An 18952-nucleotide genomic window follows, 5' to 3' on the forward strand; every position below is an offset into this window, starting at 1 on the left:
CTTTATTTCCAAATAAAATATTGGCGCCATACATTGTGATAGGGACAAAATTTAAATGGTTTCATAACCGAGACAAACGGGCAAATAAAATACATGGGTTTTAATTATGGTAGCATGGATTATTTTAAAGCTATAATGGCCGAAAACTGAGAAATAATGATTTTTTTTCCATTTTTTTCTTAATATTCCTGTGAAAATGCATTTATAAAAAAATAATTCTTAGCAAAATGTACCACCCAAAGAAACCCTAATTAGTGGCGGAAGAAACAAGATATAGATCAATAAATAGTTATAAGTAGTGATAAAGTTATTAGCGAATGAATGGGAGGTGAAAATTGCTCCGATGCATAAGGTGAAAAATCCCAGCGGGCTGAAATGGTTAACGGGAAGTTATGAGCTAAAACGCTGTTTTGTTGTTGTTTTTTTTTTTTTTTTTTTTTTTTGCCATTAATTTCAGAAAGAATAATCTAAAATTCGACTTTTAATCAAAAATTATTTTGAAGTACATTTGTCTTTTTTCACATTTTTCACGAATTTCCATGCTATAATAAAGGATTTTGGCGCTTCTCTTGAATTTGTGTGATAAAATTACCATTTTCTGTGAATTTTAGCATCAGAAAGAAAAAATTCTTTCCTCTGACCGTACTGCAAGAATACAATGTATTTTCTCGAAATCGAACATGGCATTTTTGATGCAAAAATTTGCAAGAAATAAATATGGCTGGATGCCAGGACCCCCTGGAAGCTCATTGCCACAATAACAGACATGAACGGGTTCGGTCACCGAGCTGCTTTTGCCGCCAAGCAGTTCTATGCCATGTGCGGATGCAAGGCGGCCTTGGAGTGATTTTGAAGCGTTTGGTTGTAGTGACTTTGTAGTTCTTGTAAACTTTGATCTGGAAGTGAACAGCTCTGGGCAATAAAACGCTTGGAATATCGCTCTGTTCAACGCTTTCTAGAGCAGTTTTCTACTTTCCTATACTTAACGTTGAGGCTGAATCGCTTTCTCTGCCTGAAAGAGTTAAATATCAGGTATGTAAATGGCTGACTCAGTCCTGACTCTCTTTATCTCTTTCTTGCTCTCAGAAGCCATTTTCTGCTAGGAAAGTGTTTTATAGTTGGAATTTCTTATCAGTGAGGGTCACACTGTAGTCACTTCCTGTCTGAGTCAGCCACTGACATACCTGATATTTAACTCTTTCAGGCAGAGAAAGAAAAAAAGGAACACAGCATACTGTGTTTCCCCGAAAATAAGACACTGTCTTATAATAATTTTTCCTCCAAAAGGTGTGCTAGGGCTTATTTTTGGGGATGTCTTATATTTTAAGGGGTGTGTTTTGTATGTTAGTGTATAAGGTGTGTGGGGACTCTACTTTAGTGTATGGGCATACACTATGATTCCATCTACAACAAACAGAGAAAAACAAGTCCCTTGGATTGCTCTTTCTGCAGTCACTACTGTACTGGAAGATATGGAGTGATGGAGAGGTGCAGGTATGGGGAAGCAGGTGGAGTGATCTGGATTGGTAACCAGGGATGTAGGTTTGGTCAAAGCAATGCCACTATTCAGTGGCATATTGAATCTGCATAGGCTGGGATGGGAGAACAGGGAGAGAGAAAACCATAGAGTAATGCCAGGGAATTATCTCACCTCTGACAGTTGCTGACTAGCCAATAGAGGGCTGTCTCACCATAAAGGCAGGGGACTCCCAGCTCATCTTGATCAGTCCTGGTCAGAAGGTTGCAGTGAGAGGCACCCCACTGAGCCACTGCTGATTAGATGAAAGGCGCAGACTGGGTAATTACTACTGAAAGCAATGCCTGTGTTTGTATATTCCTTTGTATATACCAGGTCTGTTAACTCACAGCAGTGGGTGTTGAGGAGGAGGAGGCAATCCATGCATGAATGAAATACGGAAGAGTCCGTGTTAATTGGTGGGCATGTGTAAACAGGAAGAAGCAGGCTGCAGCAGTACGGACAGATACAAGGAACTGTCACTCGCGGTAAAGCTAGGTCTTATTATCGGAGGATGTTTTATATTTCAAGCATGCTTGAAATATAAGATAGGTCTTATTTTTGGAGGATGTTTTATTTTAGGGGAAAGACTAGTTCTTTGTGTGCTTGGCACTGTACATACCCATGTCTATCTCATCATGTCACATGTCACTTTGGGTATCCTTTAAAAGTGCTCAGAGGCGCTCTTGGTGTGCACCAGCCCTTAGGCCTGGAACCCACTACAAAACGCTATTGCTAATCGCAATCGCTAGCGTTTTTATATGAGTGGTTTGTAAGCGATTTCATGAGCGATTTTGGTAGCGTTTTTAAAAAGTGTTAGCTTTTTGCCAGCGATTGTTTAGTGATTAGCGGTCTTAATTCTGATTGGTCCTTTCAATTAATTTTAACTTATTTACAGTGTGCAGTAATGTAAAAATGCTAGCAAAATCGCTCTGTGCAGGTTTTGATGAGCGATTACGCCAGCGTTTATATACTTTGCAGGAACGCTAAAAATGCTGCATGTCATGCTTTTTGCGATTTGGTAATCGCAATCGCTCCAGTGGAATTTGGCCCATCCATTAACATTAGCTGAGCGTTTAGGGTAATCGCTAGCGGTTTGAATTGCTCCCTAAACGCTCACAAAATCACTCTAGTGCACAGGTGTGGAACTCCTGGCCTGGAGGGCCAGATCCATGCCGGTGTTTAGGATGGACTGCGAAAGAGAGGAATGTGTTCTACCTGATGGACCACAGCTTTCCTGATTCAGACCCATCAATTCATTTGAGCTGTGTCAAAAATGTGTGAGGACCTTGGCCCTCAAAGGACTGGTTAGACATCCCTGCTCTAGTGGGTCCCAGCCCTGAGTGATGTGCGCTATAGATTTTTTTAATTAAAGTGGACAACGATTAAAGGAGAGGGCGTCGTAAATACGTTGGACATTTATTTAAAAAAAAAAAAAACCTGCATTAGTGGGACTGTACCTTTAAGACCTTGTGATGTATTCTGTAGGCACTGCATTTGTGTTTCTGCATTGAAGATGAGAATGTCTGGTTCTTTTTCTGGCTATTAATCTCCCTGTGGTCTTCCCAGCTGTCACACTAACATTCTTTCAATCTGCTTTTTACTTTGTCGGCACAAAAAAAGACATTTGAAAAGCTGAAAAAGATTAAAAGAGTGAAAATAGCACTGAAGGTGTGTACACTCCACTTAATGTTCAACTGCCACGTTTTATTTTTAGGAACATCTGTTGGATTGATTCCCCTCCCCCAACATGCCTGTTTCATCTCCATCCCTCCAGATTTGCAGCAAAGCTGTTTATCTTCTCATACGGAACGGGTTGGTTTTGCCTGCTGACTGAGAACAACATGAACTGTTATATGCCTTCAGAGGGACGTCAATAAATGGTTACTACAGCGATGTTAACCTTTTAGTAGCTACCGAAATGGCGGTTTCTAGAGCGGCATCCCTGATAATCTTCTTATCCTGGAGGGAAAGCTTTGGTTACATTTTTTTAAAAAATCACTGGCCTCAATTCACTAAGAGTTATCCGGTAAAAAGAAAAATTTAGGTCGGTAAAATATTGCATTTAGATGTGCATGCAGCCACTAGAGGGCCCTATTTTGTGTATCAGTGTAGAGCTACACATCTAAAGGGATAAAGAAAAGCTTCTGTGAATGTCTCCTTCTGCTCATGTCCCGCCCGCCAGTGCATTGGATCAAATTGGGTGAGAAGCAGGGCTGTGTGATTCTTTCTAGTGCCTGTCTGCTACGTCTGTCAACTTCACTGCATGGAGATTGCTAGTTACCAACTGGTCAAAGCTGTCATCTTTGTGAATTGCAATTTCTTGAGGTATTTGCTGCACAAGTCAGTAATTTACCTCACTAGTCAGTAATTATCTCCTGTCGATATATGGACGGTTCATCACTGTGATTGAATCGGTGAGAAATTGGTGCAGAAAGCACTCAATTGGGTGGATCAGTCTGGGCGAAAAATTTAGGTTAATTGGCGGTAGGTCCAGTGCGCGTCGCTAGAGGCGTTTGAGAAGATTCTCTCTTGTCCGCTGCGTAGCCTGGTGTCTGCTGGTCCTGGTCTCTGCTTCTCACCGGTGTCTTCTCCACTTCCTGTCCCCAGGTGCCTGTGTGATGCAATACAGGTGTAGTCACAGCGCCCCTAGTAGGCCTAAACTATTTTAGGAAAAAATTTAATTGATCGATTTCTGTCCGAAATTGCGATTTCGATTCACGATTTCCTTCAAATCAAGCTGTCTTTCCTTGTTCCCCTTTTCCTCTTCATGCCTCCTCTGGGTCTCTCTCTTGCCCTCTTTGTGTCTCTGTGCCGCCTCTCTCTCTTTGTGCACCCTTTGCATCTCCTGTGTCTCTCTCTGTGCCCACTCTGTGTCTCTCTGTGCCTCCTCTGTCCCCCAAGCTACATCAGTTCTGAACATAGCTTCCAGCACGAGTCCAGCGATGCCCGTCTATCCACTTCGCCTCCTGCAGGCTCTAATGCACAGAATACTTCCTGTGTGTCCTGTGACATACAGGAACCCAGAGTTTTGCCATGCACAAGAGCCGGCAGAGGGCGATAGAGGATGGAAGGTACGTCCAACGCTGCGGACTGCACGCACTGGGACTTTGGGAAAGTTTGAAGGCGCTTCTTCACACTTCCTCATGTGGAACTTTCATGATTGCGATATTCGCCACTTTGACGATTCTGATCTTGGTGATCGCGATTTCGATTTACATTCGATTTATCTTTCAGGCCTAGCCCCTAGTGTCTGTCCCCTGCATTAAAATACACAGGAATAGAAGTGGAGCAGCCGGTGGGGACCAGCAGGATCCGGGACCACGCGGCGTATAGGTTAGAACCGCAGGGTGGCCCTGGCACTCCGGCAGGCACACAGATTTTCAAAGATGCTGAAATTGATTGAATATCTGTGTGCAGTATGTGGGGCCAATTGAGCTGATAGATCCACTCTCTGATCAGATAATGATCTGTCTGTCTATATCTATATCCTCCAGCGTATGGCCACCTTAAAGCGAACCTTAAGTCAAATGAAAAAAATGAGATTTACTCAACTGGGGCTTCCCTCAGCCCCCAGCAGCCGATCGGTGCCCTCGCAGCTCCGCTCCGATGTCCCAGGACCCGCCGGCGAGCACTTCCGGTTTGCCCGTCACCGGCCGACAGGCATGGGAACGCGAGTGATTGTTCGCGTTCCCAGCCTATATATCGCCCCCTATGCTGCTATTGCGGCCACAATAGCAGCATAGGGGGCGATATACAGGCTGGGAACGCGAACAATCACTCGCGTTCCCATGCCTGTCGGCCGGTGACGGGCAAACCGGAAGTGCTCGCCGGCGGGTCCTGGGACATCGGAGCGGAGCTGCGAGGGCACCGATCGGCTGCTGGGGGCTGAGGGAAGCCCCAGGTGAGTAAATCTCATTTTTTTTCATTTGACTTAAGGTTCGCTTTAAGTTAAGTTATTTTTTTTTATTTTTTTTTTAAAGACACATGCTCACGAATAAATTTACTTTAGACCTTGTTGTAAGTACAGTTAGAATCTGTGATTACTGCGCAGATTAGGCCACCCTCTTGCCTGTAAATAGCTACTCTTGTAGAACCCCACCTTGGCGCTATGGAAATGGCCAATCAAAATCAACAGGAAGTGCCTGTGATTGGCTCAGCTCTGAGCTGCATTTCCTTAGAGGCAGAATTGCAGGCATCTCCTGAGCTTTCTGCTGGGGACTTTAGATAGTGAGCTCCTTTGTGGGGCAGTTAGCGGCATGATATAATCGGTGTTCTCCCTAATTCGCCAATCTGTTAGCTAACCATTGATTCTGAAGGCATGTCACAGCTTCATTTCCTGACCCTGTAACCATCCTCCTCACGTGTCTCCTATTAACCGCTAGGTCATAATTAATGCATGAAGTGATATTAACACTGCAAGATTCTTGTTTGGATTGGGGGGGTTGCAGTTGGGGCTGTGCTCTGCTCTTTGGCTGGTGGACTTGGTGGTCGGTAAAGGAAACCTAAAATAAGGGGTTGGGGGAGTTAGAAATTTACCTGAGTAGTTTGATAATGCGGTTACATCATGGATTCTTGTATTGCCCACCAGCACAGGGTAGCTCCACCTTCTGGATGTGTTTTCAGCCGTGGACAAGCAAGTCTGGACTGGTTATGAGTGAATAAGGGTGCACATGCCTTGTAGAGTGAAGCCACTTTCGCATGGAGGAAAAAAGTGGCTTCTTTCTACTGGGCATGCTTGGACCTTAGTCACACATGCCCAGTCCAGATGCATCCGTCCATGGCTGGGAGCGCAGACCATCCAGAGGCTTTCCACTACCGAAGTACGGGTCTAACTTCCTTCATTCTTCCACACATTTCAGGTTTCCTTTAAAGGATACTTCTGCCCCCCCCCCCCCCCCCAAAAAAAAAAATCTGTCAGGTTCCCCCACTGTACGCCTGATCCACTCCAGTGTGCTGCTGCCACCTCAGAAAGAACTGCAACCACCGGAACCCTGGTCTGGTCTACTGGTCATGCGTGGTCCTGTCTGTGCACCTCTTTGAGAGTGCATGCTCAGTTCACAAGGACTTAACCTGCGCTTCTGCACATTGCTCAGAGCAATAGAGCGCAATACTTTCAGAGGAGGACAGTGACACACTGGAGGGGATCGGGAGGACTCTGATGGACTTGGTACACTGCAGGAAGGGAGGAGTTGGGAGTTTCACCAGGTAAATAACTTCCCCCTCTGCCTCGGGTTTCCTTAAAGGACACATGAGTTAAACAAAATTAGTGAAGCTTTACTTACCTGGGGTCTCTTCCAGCCACTAGAAGTCTATCTGCTCCAGTGGTGCAGTTCCGTTGTCCTCCAGGATGCCGCTGTCCCCTCCGCATGCTTGTTTTGAACTGTACTGCGCAAGAGCAGGATTGCTCGCGACCACGTGAGCTGCGCATGAGCAGATGTCTGCCATCCAGCTGGGGATCGACAAGCTCATGGAGGGGACAGCAGCAGCTTGATGGACAATGGAACTGTGCTGCTGGAGCAGAGAGACTTCTAGAGGCTGGAGGAAGCCCCAGGTAGATAAAGCTTCACCACTTTTGCTTAAAGAAGTACTGTAGGGGGGTAGGGAGAGAAGAGTTGAACTTACCCGCAGAGCCGTGGAGTCAGAGAAATTTTGGGTACCCGGAGTTGGAGTCGGTGATTTCATAAACTGAGGAGTCTGATTATTTTGTACAAAATCCACAGCCCTGGTAAGTATTAGACTAAGGAGTCGGAGTCATTTTGGGTACACTGAGTCAGAATCGGTGGTTTTATAAGCCGAGGAGTCTGAAGATTTTTGTACCGACTCCACAGCCGTGCTTGCCCAGGGCTTCTACCAGCCCCCCTGCAGACGTCCTGTCTCCGCACAGCCACTCACCGATGCTCCGGTGCCTGCCTCCTGTTCGTTTCCGGAATTTGTGAAAGTCGTAAAAGCACCTTGCCTGCCTGGCCGTGTCCTCGCTCCCGCTGATGTCAACGGGAGTGTAGGGTACGCTCTTGGTGACATCAGTGGAAGCGAGGACATGACCGCGCAGGCGCAGTGGTTTGCCGACTTTAAAGTCACAAATTCCAGAAGTGAGGCGGGGCCGGAGCATCAGTGAGTGGCTGCGCGGGCACAAGATGTCTGCCAGGGACCATTAGAACCCCTGGGGAAGTTCAATTTCCCCCCCCCCCCCCTCCCTACCCTCCTACAGTAGTCCTAATTAGTTGGCCCCTTTATATATTTTATGCTGTTTTTTACATGTCCACTGATCTTTCTCAAAATGTTAGTCTTGTTGGTTTAAAGTGGATCCGAGGTGAACTTTTACTCATTGCATAATTGTGTTCCTTTCCTATTGTTTATAGGGCATTCCTCAAGCCAAATACTTTTTGGTTTTTGTTTAAATACTCTAATTCCTACTGCATAATATGTTGGCGCTTTATAAATACAATCAATAATAATAATTCCCTATAAAATAAATAAACCACGCCCACAGGTTTTCAGAGAGCCTTGGCAGTAGCAAGGGCTCATGGGAGCTCAGTCTGGGCAGGAGGAGGAGGAGGTGTTACTAGCCATTGATTACAGAGGCAGAGGGGGGATTAGGTTTTTTTTCACAGGCTGAGTGCTCAAGATACAGATAAGCTTGCCTCTGTGTAATGTTTACAAACAACATGGCGGCTGTCATTGTATCACAGGAAGAAATAATCATTTTCTATTCAAGCTGTTTGCAGCTATATTTGCTGTGTAAACTATCTAAACTTTAGATAAGATATATAGACAAGTTACTTGTTATAGTTAGTTTTTCATCTCGGATCCACTTTAATGATTGCTGCTTATGAAAATATCCATTCGCTGTTGTTCATGGTGTCCAGGTGTCTCCAACATGTCATTCATCTGTGGAGGAAATAGAGTTATGAACCTTCCCTCCTCTCACTCAGGATGGCAAACCTGGAGCAGGGCAAAGCCAGCATATAAACTCTCTTCCTTTGATGCAGTAGACTCCCCAGTCCTGTTCTAGTTATGCATTAATAAGCAGGATGTCTACAGATGCTACTTGCCTGTGGATCAGGACCATTGCATCAACCCCCACCCAATTAAGAGAAAGGCAATCTTAAGCCGCATCTACACGCGTAGATGCGGCCGCGATGTTCCTTATCAATCGAGCCGCTGATGCGGCTCGATTGATAAGATCCGACAGGACGGATCTCCCCACCGCCGATTCCCTGCTCGATCCCCGCGAGGGGACAATGGCAGGGAATCGAGCGGAAGATAAGCGGTGCGGCGCGGGGACGAGCGGGACGAGCGTGCCGCCTCTTCCGCAGAGGCAATCCGGCGGCTAATCGAGCCGCCGGATCGCCGCCTCATCTACACGTGTAGATGAGGCTTAAAGGTGGCCACACACCATACAATTTCTTAAATATCTGTTCATTTCAAGAATTGCAATCAATTTTTCTGACTGTAACATTTCAAAAATATGACCAATGTACCACACACGTATGTTCAACTTTTCACCAATCATTTTATTGTGGGGCCACCTTTAACGAGAACCTGAGCCAAGCTCTGCTTCAGAAACCCATACTTACCTTTACCTCCCCTCTGGATCTTCCAGATTCCCACGCTAACCTCTGCTGCTCAGGACCCTCCTGCTGCTTGAGGCCACGCCCCTCTTCTGGCACGAATAAGGCGCAGTATGGCTGCGCTTGTGCTTGAAGTGGAGTGCAGCCCTGATCAGATTTATAACAAGTCCTTGTCAGTATTCTTTGGAGGGTCCGTGAGCAGCAATGTGAACTGAAGGATGCCATAGGAAGCCTCATTAGGATCCAGAGGCTTCTCTTTCAGGTAAGTATGTCATTGGGGAATTGCCCGGTCCGATCATTTTCTTGATCAAAGATATTATCTAAAGTGAAAATTACCAGTAGGGTCCAGAATCTGGAGATGGAGTCTCATTATCTGACGACCTCATCTATGTCCTGTAGTCCCCCAAACAAGTACGTTATACACAAAACTAATTCTATAGGTAGGGATGCTCAAATAACTGATTCGGATGTGATCCGAATAGGTGGTGGTCGGATTTCATCCTGGTAATTAAATCACCTGTGTGGGTGGGGGGGGGGGGGGGGGAGGCTGGGGAGTTAATCTTACCCATCAGGCGTCTCTTTAGATCCGTCCCTCGCCGCCTCCCACGATGCGTTCTTAGTGGTGGTCACGTGACTATACACTTCCTCCTTCAACCCGGAAGGAGAAAGTATTTGTAATCACGTGACCGTGGCTTGGAACGCATCGTGGGAGGTGCCGAGGGACGGATCTAAGAAGACGCCTGATGGGTAAGATTAACTCCCCCTCTCCCACCTGCACAGGTGATTTAATTACCTGGATGAAATCCGAATAACACCTATTCAGATTTCATATCATCACTGTCTATGGGCAAATCAGGAAAAAAAAATATTGAAAAATTAGTTAAAAAGAGGAAAAAGTATGATGTGACAGGACAGTGTCTATGTACACTACCCTCCCTTACACAAATCCCAGAGAGACAGCAGGCAACCAGGAAGAAACAATTCCCGGTCTTTGGAATCATTGTAACAGCTTTACTGTGATCAGATAATTATTACAATTATCTTAATTAACACAATGGTCATGTGACTGGGAAGTCACATGATTGGCTGTAAATCCTGTTCCCTAGCCTCCAGTCACCTACTGACAGTGTTATCACTTCAACAACTAAAGCCATCTCATCTTAAAGTGGGATTATACTTCCTAACATCTCAGTAACTACTCTTGAGGCCCATACTTGCTTGACAGAGTTTGCTGGATCTCTGTTGCCCAAGGGATCGTGTAGCGGTCTGTGCCGGGCAACGGAGCACTAACGACGATATACAGAGTCGTCATGTTGCCGTGGAGGGATGACGACCCCGTACAACAGTGGCTTCAGGCGGCTAGGGTAGTGGCGAGAACAATGCGATTGAGCTATCCTCGGGTGTTAGGCATCACTGAAGATCCAGCACATCGGCTCTTTAGCAATAACCAACATCAGAGGATTGCTCGTCGTGCAGCTGCTGCCGGTCTGACTGCCCGATTCTTGGCCATGGTGGTCATTATTGTCTGCATGGCTGAGCTCAGCCCAGCCTGTGTATGTAGCTTAATTACTTAGAGGAACTCCAGTGAAAACTATGTAATAAAAAAGTGCTTCATTTTTACAATAATTATGTATGATTTAGTCAGTGTTTGCTCATTGTAAAATCTTTCCTCTTCCTGATTTACATTCTGACATTTATTACATGGTGACATTTTTACTGCTGGCAGGTGATGTAGCTGCTGCTTGCTTTTTAGGCAGTTGGAAACCGCTGTAAACAGCTATTTCCCACAATGCAGCAAGGTTCACAGACAGGAAACTGCCAGGATTTATGGTCCTCAGTTTCCTGTGGGAGGGGTTTCACCACAATATCAGTTATACAGCGCCCCCTGATGATCCGTTTGTGAAAAGGAATAGATTTCTCATGTAAAAGGGGGTATCAGCAACTGATTGGGATGAAGTTCAACATTGTTATTGTCCTGTGCAAGGTTTGATGCGGCCTATGGAAGCCGGTGGCCTCAGTATATAGCCTGTGGCCACTGGGGAGGTGTTATAGCTGTGTAAGCGCTGTGGATGGGGTGTGGCCACTGGGTAGGTGCTATTATAGCTGTGTAAGCGCTGTGGATGGGGTGTGGTCACTGAGGAGGTGCTATTATAGCTGTGTAAGCACTATGTATAGGGTGTGGCCACTGGGTAGGTGCTATTATAGCTGTGTAAGCGCTGTGTATGGGATTTGGCCACTGGGGAGGTGTTGTTATAGCTATGTAAGGGCTATGTATAGGGTGTGGCCACTGCGGAGGTGTTATAGCTGTGTATGGGGTGTGGCCACTGGGGAGGTGGTGTTATAGATGTGTAAGCGCTGTGTATGGGGTGTGGCCACTGAGGAGGTGGTGGTATAGCTGTGTAAGCGCTATGTATGGGGTGTGGCCACTGGGTAGGTGCTATTATAGCTGTGTATGGGGTGTGGCCACTGAGAAAGTGCTATTATAGCTGTGTATGGGGTGTGGTCACTGACGAGGTGCTATTATAGATATGTATGGGGTGTGGCCACTGAGGTGCTATTATAGCTGTGTATGGGGTGTGGTCACTGACTAGGTGCTATTATAGCTGTGTATGGGGTGTGGTCACTGAGGAGGTGCTATTATAGCTGTGTAAGCGCTATGTATGGGGTGTGGTCACTGACTAGGTGCTATTATAGCTGTGTATGGGGTGTGGTCACTGAGGAGGTGCTATTATAGCTGTGTAAGCGCTATGTATGGGGTGTGGCCACTGGGTAGGTGCTATTATAGCTGTATGGGGTGTGGCCACTGGGTAGGTGCTATTATAGCTGTGTATGGGGTGTGGCCACTGGGGAGGTGCTATTATAGCTGTGTAAGCGCTGTGGATGGGGTGTGGTCACTGAGGAGGTGCTATTATAGCTGTGTAAGCGCTATGTATGGGGTGTGGCCACTGGGTAGGTGCTATTATAGCTGTGTATGGGGTGTGGCCACTGAGGAAGTGCTATTATAGCTGTGTATGGGGTGTGGCCACTGAGGAGGTGCTATTATAGCTGTGTATGGGGTGTGGTCACTGACTAGGTGCTATTATAGCTGTGTATGGGGTGTGGTCACTGAGGAGGTGCTATTATAGCTGTGTAAGCGCTATGTATGGGGTGTGGTCACTGACTAGGTGCTATTATAGCTGTGTATGGGGTGTGGCCACTGGGTAGGTGCTATTATAGCTGTGTATGGGGTGGGGCCACTGGGTAGGTGCTATTATAGCTGTGTATGGGGTGTGGCCACTGGGGAGGTGCTATTATAGCTGTGTATGGGGGTGTGGTCACTGAGGCGCTATTATAGCTGTGTAAGGGCTGTGTATGGGGTGTGGCCAACTGGGTAGGTGCTATTATAGCTGTGTAAGTGCTATGTATGGGGGTGTGGTCACTGAGGCGCTATTATAGCTGTGTAAGCTGTGTATATGTGTAACGGCTCTCTCTGTTTTGTCTCTCTTGCAGCTTGTGCTTCCTGAGTATCTCATCCATGCATTCTTCTGTGTCATGTTTCTGTGTGCGGCAGAGTGGCTTACGCTCAGTTTAAACATGCCGCTGCTGGCTTACCATATTTGGAGGTAATATTTCATTCATTCTACCAACGTCTGACATTCAGAGCCATTGTAAAGCCTTGATTGTGCTTTCTTCTCAGCGCTGCGCTGTAAAGCATAACCGCAAGAAAGGAGCACTGCAGCTGGCAGTGTGGACAGACTCTAATCAAAGAGCCCATTATAAGATGCAGTGCTTATTAGGTTGTGTAATTATTCTCAGAAAACTGCTGCTCACAAGTTCAGTGTCATGGCATCTGACCCTCACACCTGCTTCCAGATCAGAACAATACATGATAGCGTTATTTGCTTAGCTGAATTTTTTATTGATCCACCCAGCAACACCTATATGGGTGGACTGACTCTGCAGCTGAGAGGGGAAATTATACCACACAGCAGAAGTTATAAAGCGAAGAGGGGTAGACTTTAGATTCCTGGACACATAAAAAAAAAAACTGCCCACAGGTCACTTAGAGGTACTCCAGTGAAAATAATGTAATAAAAAAAAGTGCTTCATTTTTACAATAATTATGTATAAATGATTTAGTCAGTGTTTGCCCATTGTACAATCTTTCCTCTCCCTGATTTACATTCTGACATTTATCAGATGGTGACATTTTTACTGCTGGCAGGTGATGTCACTGGAAGAAGATGCTGCTTGCTTTTTTGGCAGTTGGACTCAGCTGTAAACAGCTGTTATTTCCCACAGTGCAATGAGGGTCACAGACAGGAAACAGTCAGGACCATGGTGCTGACATCACACTGTGGGAGGGGTTTCACCACAATATCAGCCATACAGACCCCCTGATGATCCGTTTGTGAAAAGGAATAGATTTCTCATGTAAAAGGGGGTATCAGCTACTGATTGGGATGAAGTTCAATTCTTGGTCACGGTTTCTCTTTAAAGCAAACCTGTGAGTTTTAAAATAAAAATGAAATCGCATACTTACCTCTGTAGAGAGGAGCCTCTTGTTCCTCAAGGATCTCCCCCCCCCCCCCCTTCCCATCTCCCCCCACCTTGCTGTTTCAGCATTGGGACTTCCCTGAAGCTTGCAACCGAGCCCCATTGACAAACCTTGGTCAACGCGCTTCAAAGGGAGGAGGGGTCTCTGGCACGGGGGAAATGGCAAGGGGGAGGTGGACAGGGAAAAGGTACATTTTATTCATAATTTTGAGATCCGGTATTTTTGTTTTGCTAGAGCAAGGCAGAATTAAACATTAGAATAACATACAATTACTTATTTTCCTATTTTTTTTTTATTAATCATATAGTTATCCTGCTTGAATTCTGTACCAAAGTAATGTCATCTGTTTAAAAAAAAAAATCACAAGTTCCTCCAGCTCCAATGCATGGAGTGAATGTTTGCTATAGCAGAGTTTACGATAATGAGAATATACAGTGCATTGTATAATTTGCATAATTGTGAAAGAGGAAAAAGTGAAGCAAGACGAATGGAAGAAACCTGTGCGGGGAAGCTGTACACAGGAGTCCCCGGCTATCACTCTGTGCTTCACTGTGTTTTCTTGTTGTTTCAGGTATATGAGCAGACCGGTGATGAGCGGGCCCGGCTTGTACGATCCCACCACTATAATGAATGCAGATATTCTGGCATATTGTCAAAAGGAAGGATGGTGTAAACTAGCTTTTTACTTGCTGTCATTTTTCTACTACCTTTACGGGTAAGACATGCAATGATATGTGTTCTCATTGTGCTTCCACTGACACCCTCCTCTATTTGCTGAGAAATGGGGGGGGGGGGCTTGCCATGTATGAGTTCAGGATACGCACCGGTGATGTCATATCCTGTGGTGTCATATCCTGTGGTGTCATATCCTGTGGTGTCATATCCTGTGGTGTCCTACAGACAGCTTGCCACGTACGAGTTCAGGATACTCAATACAGCAGTGATGTCATATCCTGTGACGTTCTGTAGTCCAAAGTTCATCTAAATTGTGTGTAGCTTAAAGGGCAACTGAATCGAAAGGGATATGGAGGCTGCCATATGTATTTCATTTTAAGTAATACCAGTTGCCTGGCTGTCCTGCTGATCCTATGCCTCTAATACTTTCAGCCATAGCCCCTGAACAAGCATGCAGCAGATCAGGTGTTTCTGACATTGTCAGATCTGACAAGATTAGCCGCATGCTTGCTCCTGGTGTTATTCAGACACTACTGCAGCCAAATAGATCAGCAGGATTGCCAGGCAACTGGTATTGTTTAAAAGGAAATAAATATGGCATCCTCCATATTCTTCTCACTTCAGTTGTCCTTTAACCGCCTTGGCGGTATGAAAAATACCGCCAGGGGGAAGCGCAGCAGTTTTTTTTAATTTTTTTTTTTTATCATGTAGCGAGCCGAGGGCTCGCTACATGATAGCCGCTGCTCAGCGGCATCCCCCCGCCCGCTTCGATCGCCTTCGGCGATCACCGATCAGGAAATCCCGTTCAAAGAACGGGATTTCCTGGAGGGCTTCCCCCGTCGCCATGGCGACGGGGAGGGATGACGTCACCGACGTCAGCGACGTCGGGACGTCATTGGGAGACCCGATCCACCCCTCGGCGCTGCCTGGCACTGATTGGCCAGGTAGCGCTCGGGGTCTGGGGGGGGGGGGCGCGCGCCGCACCGGATAGCGGCGATCGGGCGCGCGGCGGCGATCGGGGTGCTGGCGCAGCTAGCAAAGTGCTAGCTGCGTCCAGCAAAAAAAAAAATTAAGTAAATCGGCCCAGCAGGGCCTGAGCGGCACCCTCCGGCGGCTTACCCCGTGTCACACACGGGGTTACCGCTAAGGAGGTTAAACAGTAATGCACTGCGGACTGCTTCAAGTGCACCACCATTTGTTCCGCTGGACGATTTTCTATACGCCATACACTTGTAGATGGCTAACACATGGGACTATTAGATGGATCCCTGTCTGATCAAATCTGATCCAAAAGGGACCTATTACTGCGACACAGTAGGCATAGATATTTAATAGATTTCAGTATGAATGCTATAAAAAAAATGAAACTATCTCTAACTGCAGTGTTGCATTATTAAAGGGACACTTAAGCCAGAAAAAAAATGAGTTTTACTCACCTGGGGCTTCTACGAGCCCCCTGCAGCAGTCCTGTGCCCTCGCAGCCACTCACTAATCCTCTGGTCACCCGCTGCCAGCTAGTTCTGCTTCTACCAGCCCCCTGCAGCAGTCCTGTGCCCTCGCAGCCACTCACTAATCCTCTGGTCCCCGCTGCCAGCTAGTTCTGCTTCTACCGGCCCCCTGCAGCAGTCCTGTGCCCTCGCAGCCACTCACTAATCCTCTGGTCCCCGCTGCCAGCTAGTTCTGCTTCTACCGGCCCCCTGCAGCAGTCCTGTGCCCTCGCAGCCACTCACTAATCCTCTGGTCCCTCGCTGCCAGCTAGTTCTGCTTCTACCAGCCCCCTGCAGCAGTCCTGTGCCCTCGCAGCCACTCACTAATCCTCTGGTCCCTCGCTGCCAGCTAGTTCTGCTTCTACCAGCCCCCTGCAGCAGTCCTGTGCCCTCGCAGCCACTCACTAATCCTCTGGTCACCCGCTGCCTGCTAGTTCTGCTTCTACGAGCCCCCTGCAGCAGTCCTGTGCCCTCGCAGCCACTCACTAATCCTCTGGTCCCCCGCTGCCAGCTAGTTTCGTTTTTGCAGACAGGCCCGTCAGGACTGGCCACGCGTAGCTTTTTCCGCATTCCCGTCTGTAATTAGCGTTATTGCGGGCCGCAACACGTACAAAAATACGCGTTGCCGCATTACGAACGCATAGATATGCAGCAACGCGTATTTTTGTACGTGTTGCGGCCCGCAATAGCGCTAATTACAGACGGGAATGCGGAAAAAGCTACGCGTGGCCAGTACTGACGGACCTGTCTGCAAAAACGAAACTAGCTGGCAGCGGGGGACCAGAGGATTAGTGAGTGACTGCGAGGGCACAGGACTGCTGCAGGGGGCTGGTAGAAGCCCCAGGTGAGTAAAACTCAATTTTTTTTCTGACTTAAGGTTCACTTTAAGTGCAGTGCAACGCTGCTGACTGTAAAAGGTGGTAATGCGGGAAAACGGGACAAACAGGAGAATACATTCACTAGCCACTGATTACAGCATGGGTAGCTATTGCCAAGTTCTGATTTATTTGGGACAAGAAACTACAGTTGCTTTTTAAAGGACTACTGAAGCGAGAGGGATATGGAGGCTGCCATATCATTGCCATTATTTCCTTTTAAATGATACCAGTTGCCTGGCTGTCTTGCTGGACTATTTGGCTGCAGTAGTGTCTGATTCACACCAGAAACAGATCTTATGAGATCTGACAATAATGTCAGAAACATCTGACCTGCTGCATGCTTGTTCAGGGGCTATAGTATTATAGGCAGAGGATGAGCAGGGCTGCCAGGCAACTGGTGTTGTTTAACAGGATACAAATATAGCAGCCTCCATATACCTCTTGCTTCAGTAATAGCTGATTAGAGGCATTTTAGTGACATATAGTAGAATGCAGTACATTCATGAGACCCACTTTTTACTGTACTTACAGCATCAGAAACACTTTTTGTTATATCCGGTATATTGGTCTGTAGCCCTGCCCTCCCAGTGATGTCACAGCCTAGATTTTTTTAGCTATTCGGACATCTCCACCTGGGAGACGAGGTATTATTTTCACTGGCTTCAGAACTCTCAGCAAACAAACATTGCGCAGTGATGCACCTGCCAGCAGTAAAGATGTCACCACCAGTGATAAATTTCAGAATGTAAATCAGGGATGAAAGATTTTACAATGGGCAAACACTGACTAATTTATAAAGAAATATTGTAAAAATAAGCAATTTCCGTTCATTACGTTATTTTCTTTACAGTTTCTCTTTAACTTATGTTGTTTTTTTTTTTTCTTTTAACCCTTTCCAGCATGATTTACGTTTTGGTGAGCTCATAAGAACAAGTCCGCAAGGACGCCGGTTCCAGTTATTTGCATGCAAACTATAAACACTATAGGCATTTGATCCAACAAGATCCCACCACTACGACCGTCGGGGTCCGCAGAAGACGAACCTGAAGCAAACGCAGCTTCCCAATTTTTAACAGATCTACGTTTTGTGAGGATGGGAAGATTTTTCTTCATATTTTGTTTTTTTAAGATTATGAAGACTGGGAAATTTATTTATCTTCAGATTTACTTCTCTTTCCGCCAGTTTATTACTTGATGCTTTTTTCTTCATTGTACCATTATATATATTTTTTCTTCTCGTAAGATACCCTGCAGCAGCACTGTTATTAAATATGACAACGAGGCCAGTGTCGGGCTGCCAAAAGTTTTTAATGTGCAGAATTGCAGCTAAAAAAAAAAAATCGGTAATCTGGAATAAAAATCTCGCTGTGAGTTCCAAGACGCTGGAATCTGCTAGCTGGTGTTTCTAGAATGGGGAATAAAATAACACTGGGGGATTATTCCGGAGGTGTTTGGCTGTCTGGTGGGTGCAGGGGTGTTGGGTCACATGCCGTATCTACACGGAGGGAGGGGCAGACTTGGCCACGCCTATATGGGGCCATACACACCAAGATTTTCCCATCGGCCTCCACTGAAGGTGCAATGGTCCAGGGTTTTTTTTTTTTGCATTCATACCGCCAATATCTTCATCAGCAAAAAACCAATGGGCCTGACGTACTGAGGAATCTCCAGCGATAACTGAAAAGTGGCTGGATGGTGTACTAGTACTAAGGGCACCACCTCTGACAAAGAGAGACCAGGGTTTGAATCTTGGCTGTTTAGTAAGCCTGCACTTGTTCAGTTAGGCCGGAAGCTCAACACACACCATACAATCTTGGTTGTACAGATTTACCAAATCTATGTAGTATAAGAGCTTATCCAATCAGTCATTCAAGGTGTTTTCAATCTGTTGGCCCTTATACTACAGAGATTTGGTAAATCTGTACAACCAAGATTGTATGGTGTGTGTTGAGCCTGAGACACACTGCCAAGCGGTTTGCAATGATGTGTTTTGTGATTTAAAAAATGCATTCCCAATGACTTGAAGGAGAATTGCGGCCATAGGAATGCATTTTTCAAAATGCAAACACACGGCAAAATGCTTGGCAGTGTGTCTCAGCTCTAAGGAGTCCTCGGGCAAGACTAACTCTTCAAGGCGGCCTACTGTGCGCGCCTGTAGTGACTGTAGTTGGCAAGCAGAGATGGGCTTTCGAGTAGTAACCTACTGAAACTCGAAGTTCAAATGAAGTCTGACTTCACGTGTGACCGCGGGACAGGGGCCCTTACTTACCCAGAAGTCTTTGTGG

The 18952-nt window shown here is 46.3% G+C and overlaps 1 protein-coding gene across 1 annotated transcript in view; it reads left to right on the top strand.

Moving 5' to 3' along the window:
* The window catches only part of CNIH1 (cornichon family member 1), a 39567-nt gene extending 21520 nt beyond the window's left edge, over window positions 1-18047 (top strand). Inside the window, exons 3-5 of the mRNA XM_068252387.1 lie at window positions 12580-12692; window positions 14199-14342; window positions 17567-18047. Of these exons, the coding sequence (XP_068108488.1) occupies window positions 12580-12692; window positions 14199-14342; window positions 17567-17594 (285 nt within the window). The 3' untranslated portion in view covers window positions 17595-18047. The remainder of the gene's footprint in view (window positions 1-12579; window positions 12693-14198; window positions 14343-17566) is intronic.
* The last annotated feature ends 905 nt before the right edge of the window (window positions 18048-18952 follow it).

This window comes from Hyperolius riggenbachi, chromosome 9 (assembly GCF_040937935.1).
Source record: "Hyperolius riggenbachi isolate aHypRig1 chromosome 9, aHypRig1.pri, whole genome shotgun sequence".
Classification (NCBI taxonomy): Eukaryota; Metazoa; Chordata; class Amphibia; order Anura; family Hyperoliidae; genus Hyperolius; species Hyperolius riggenbachi.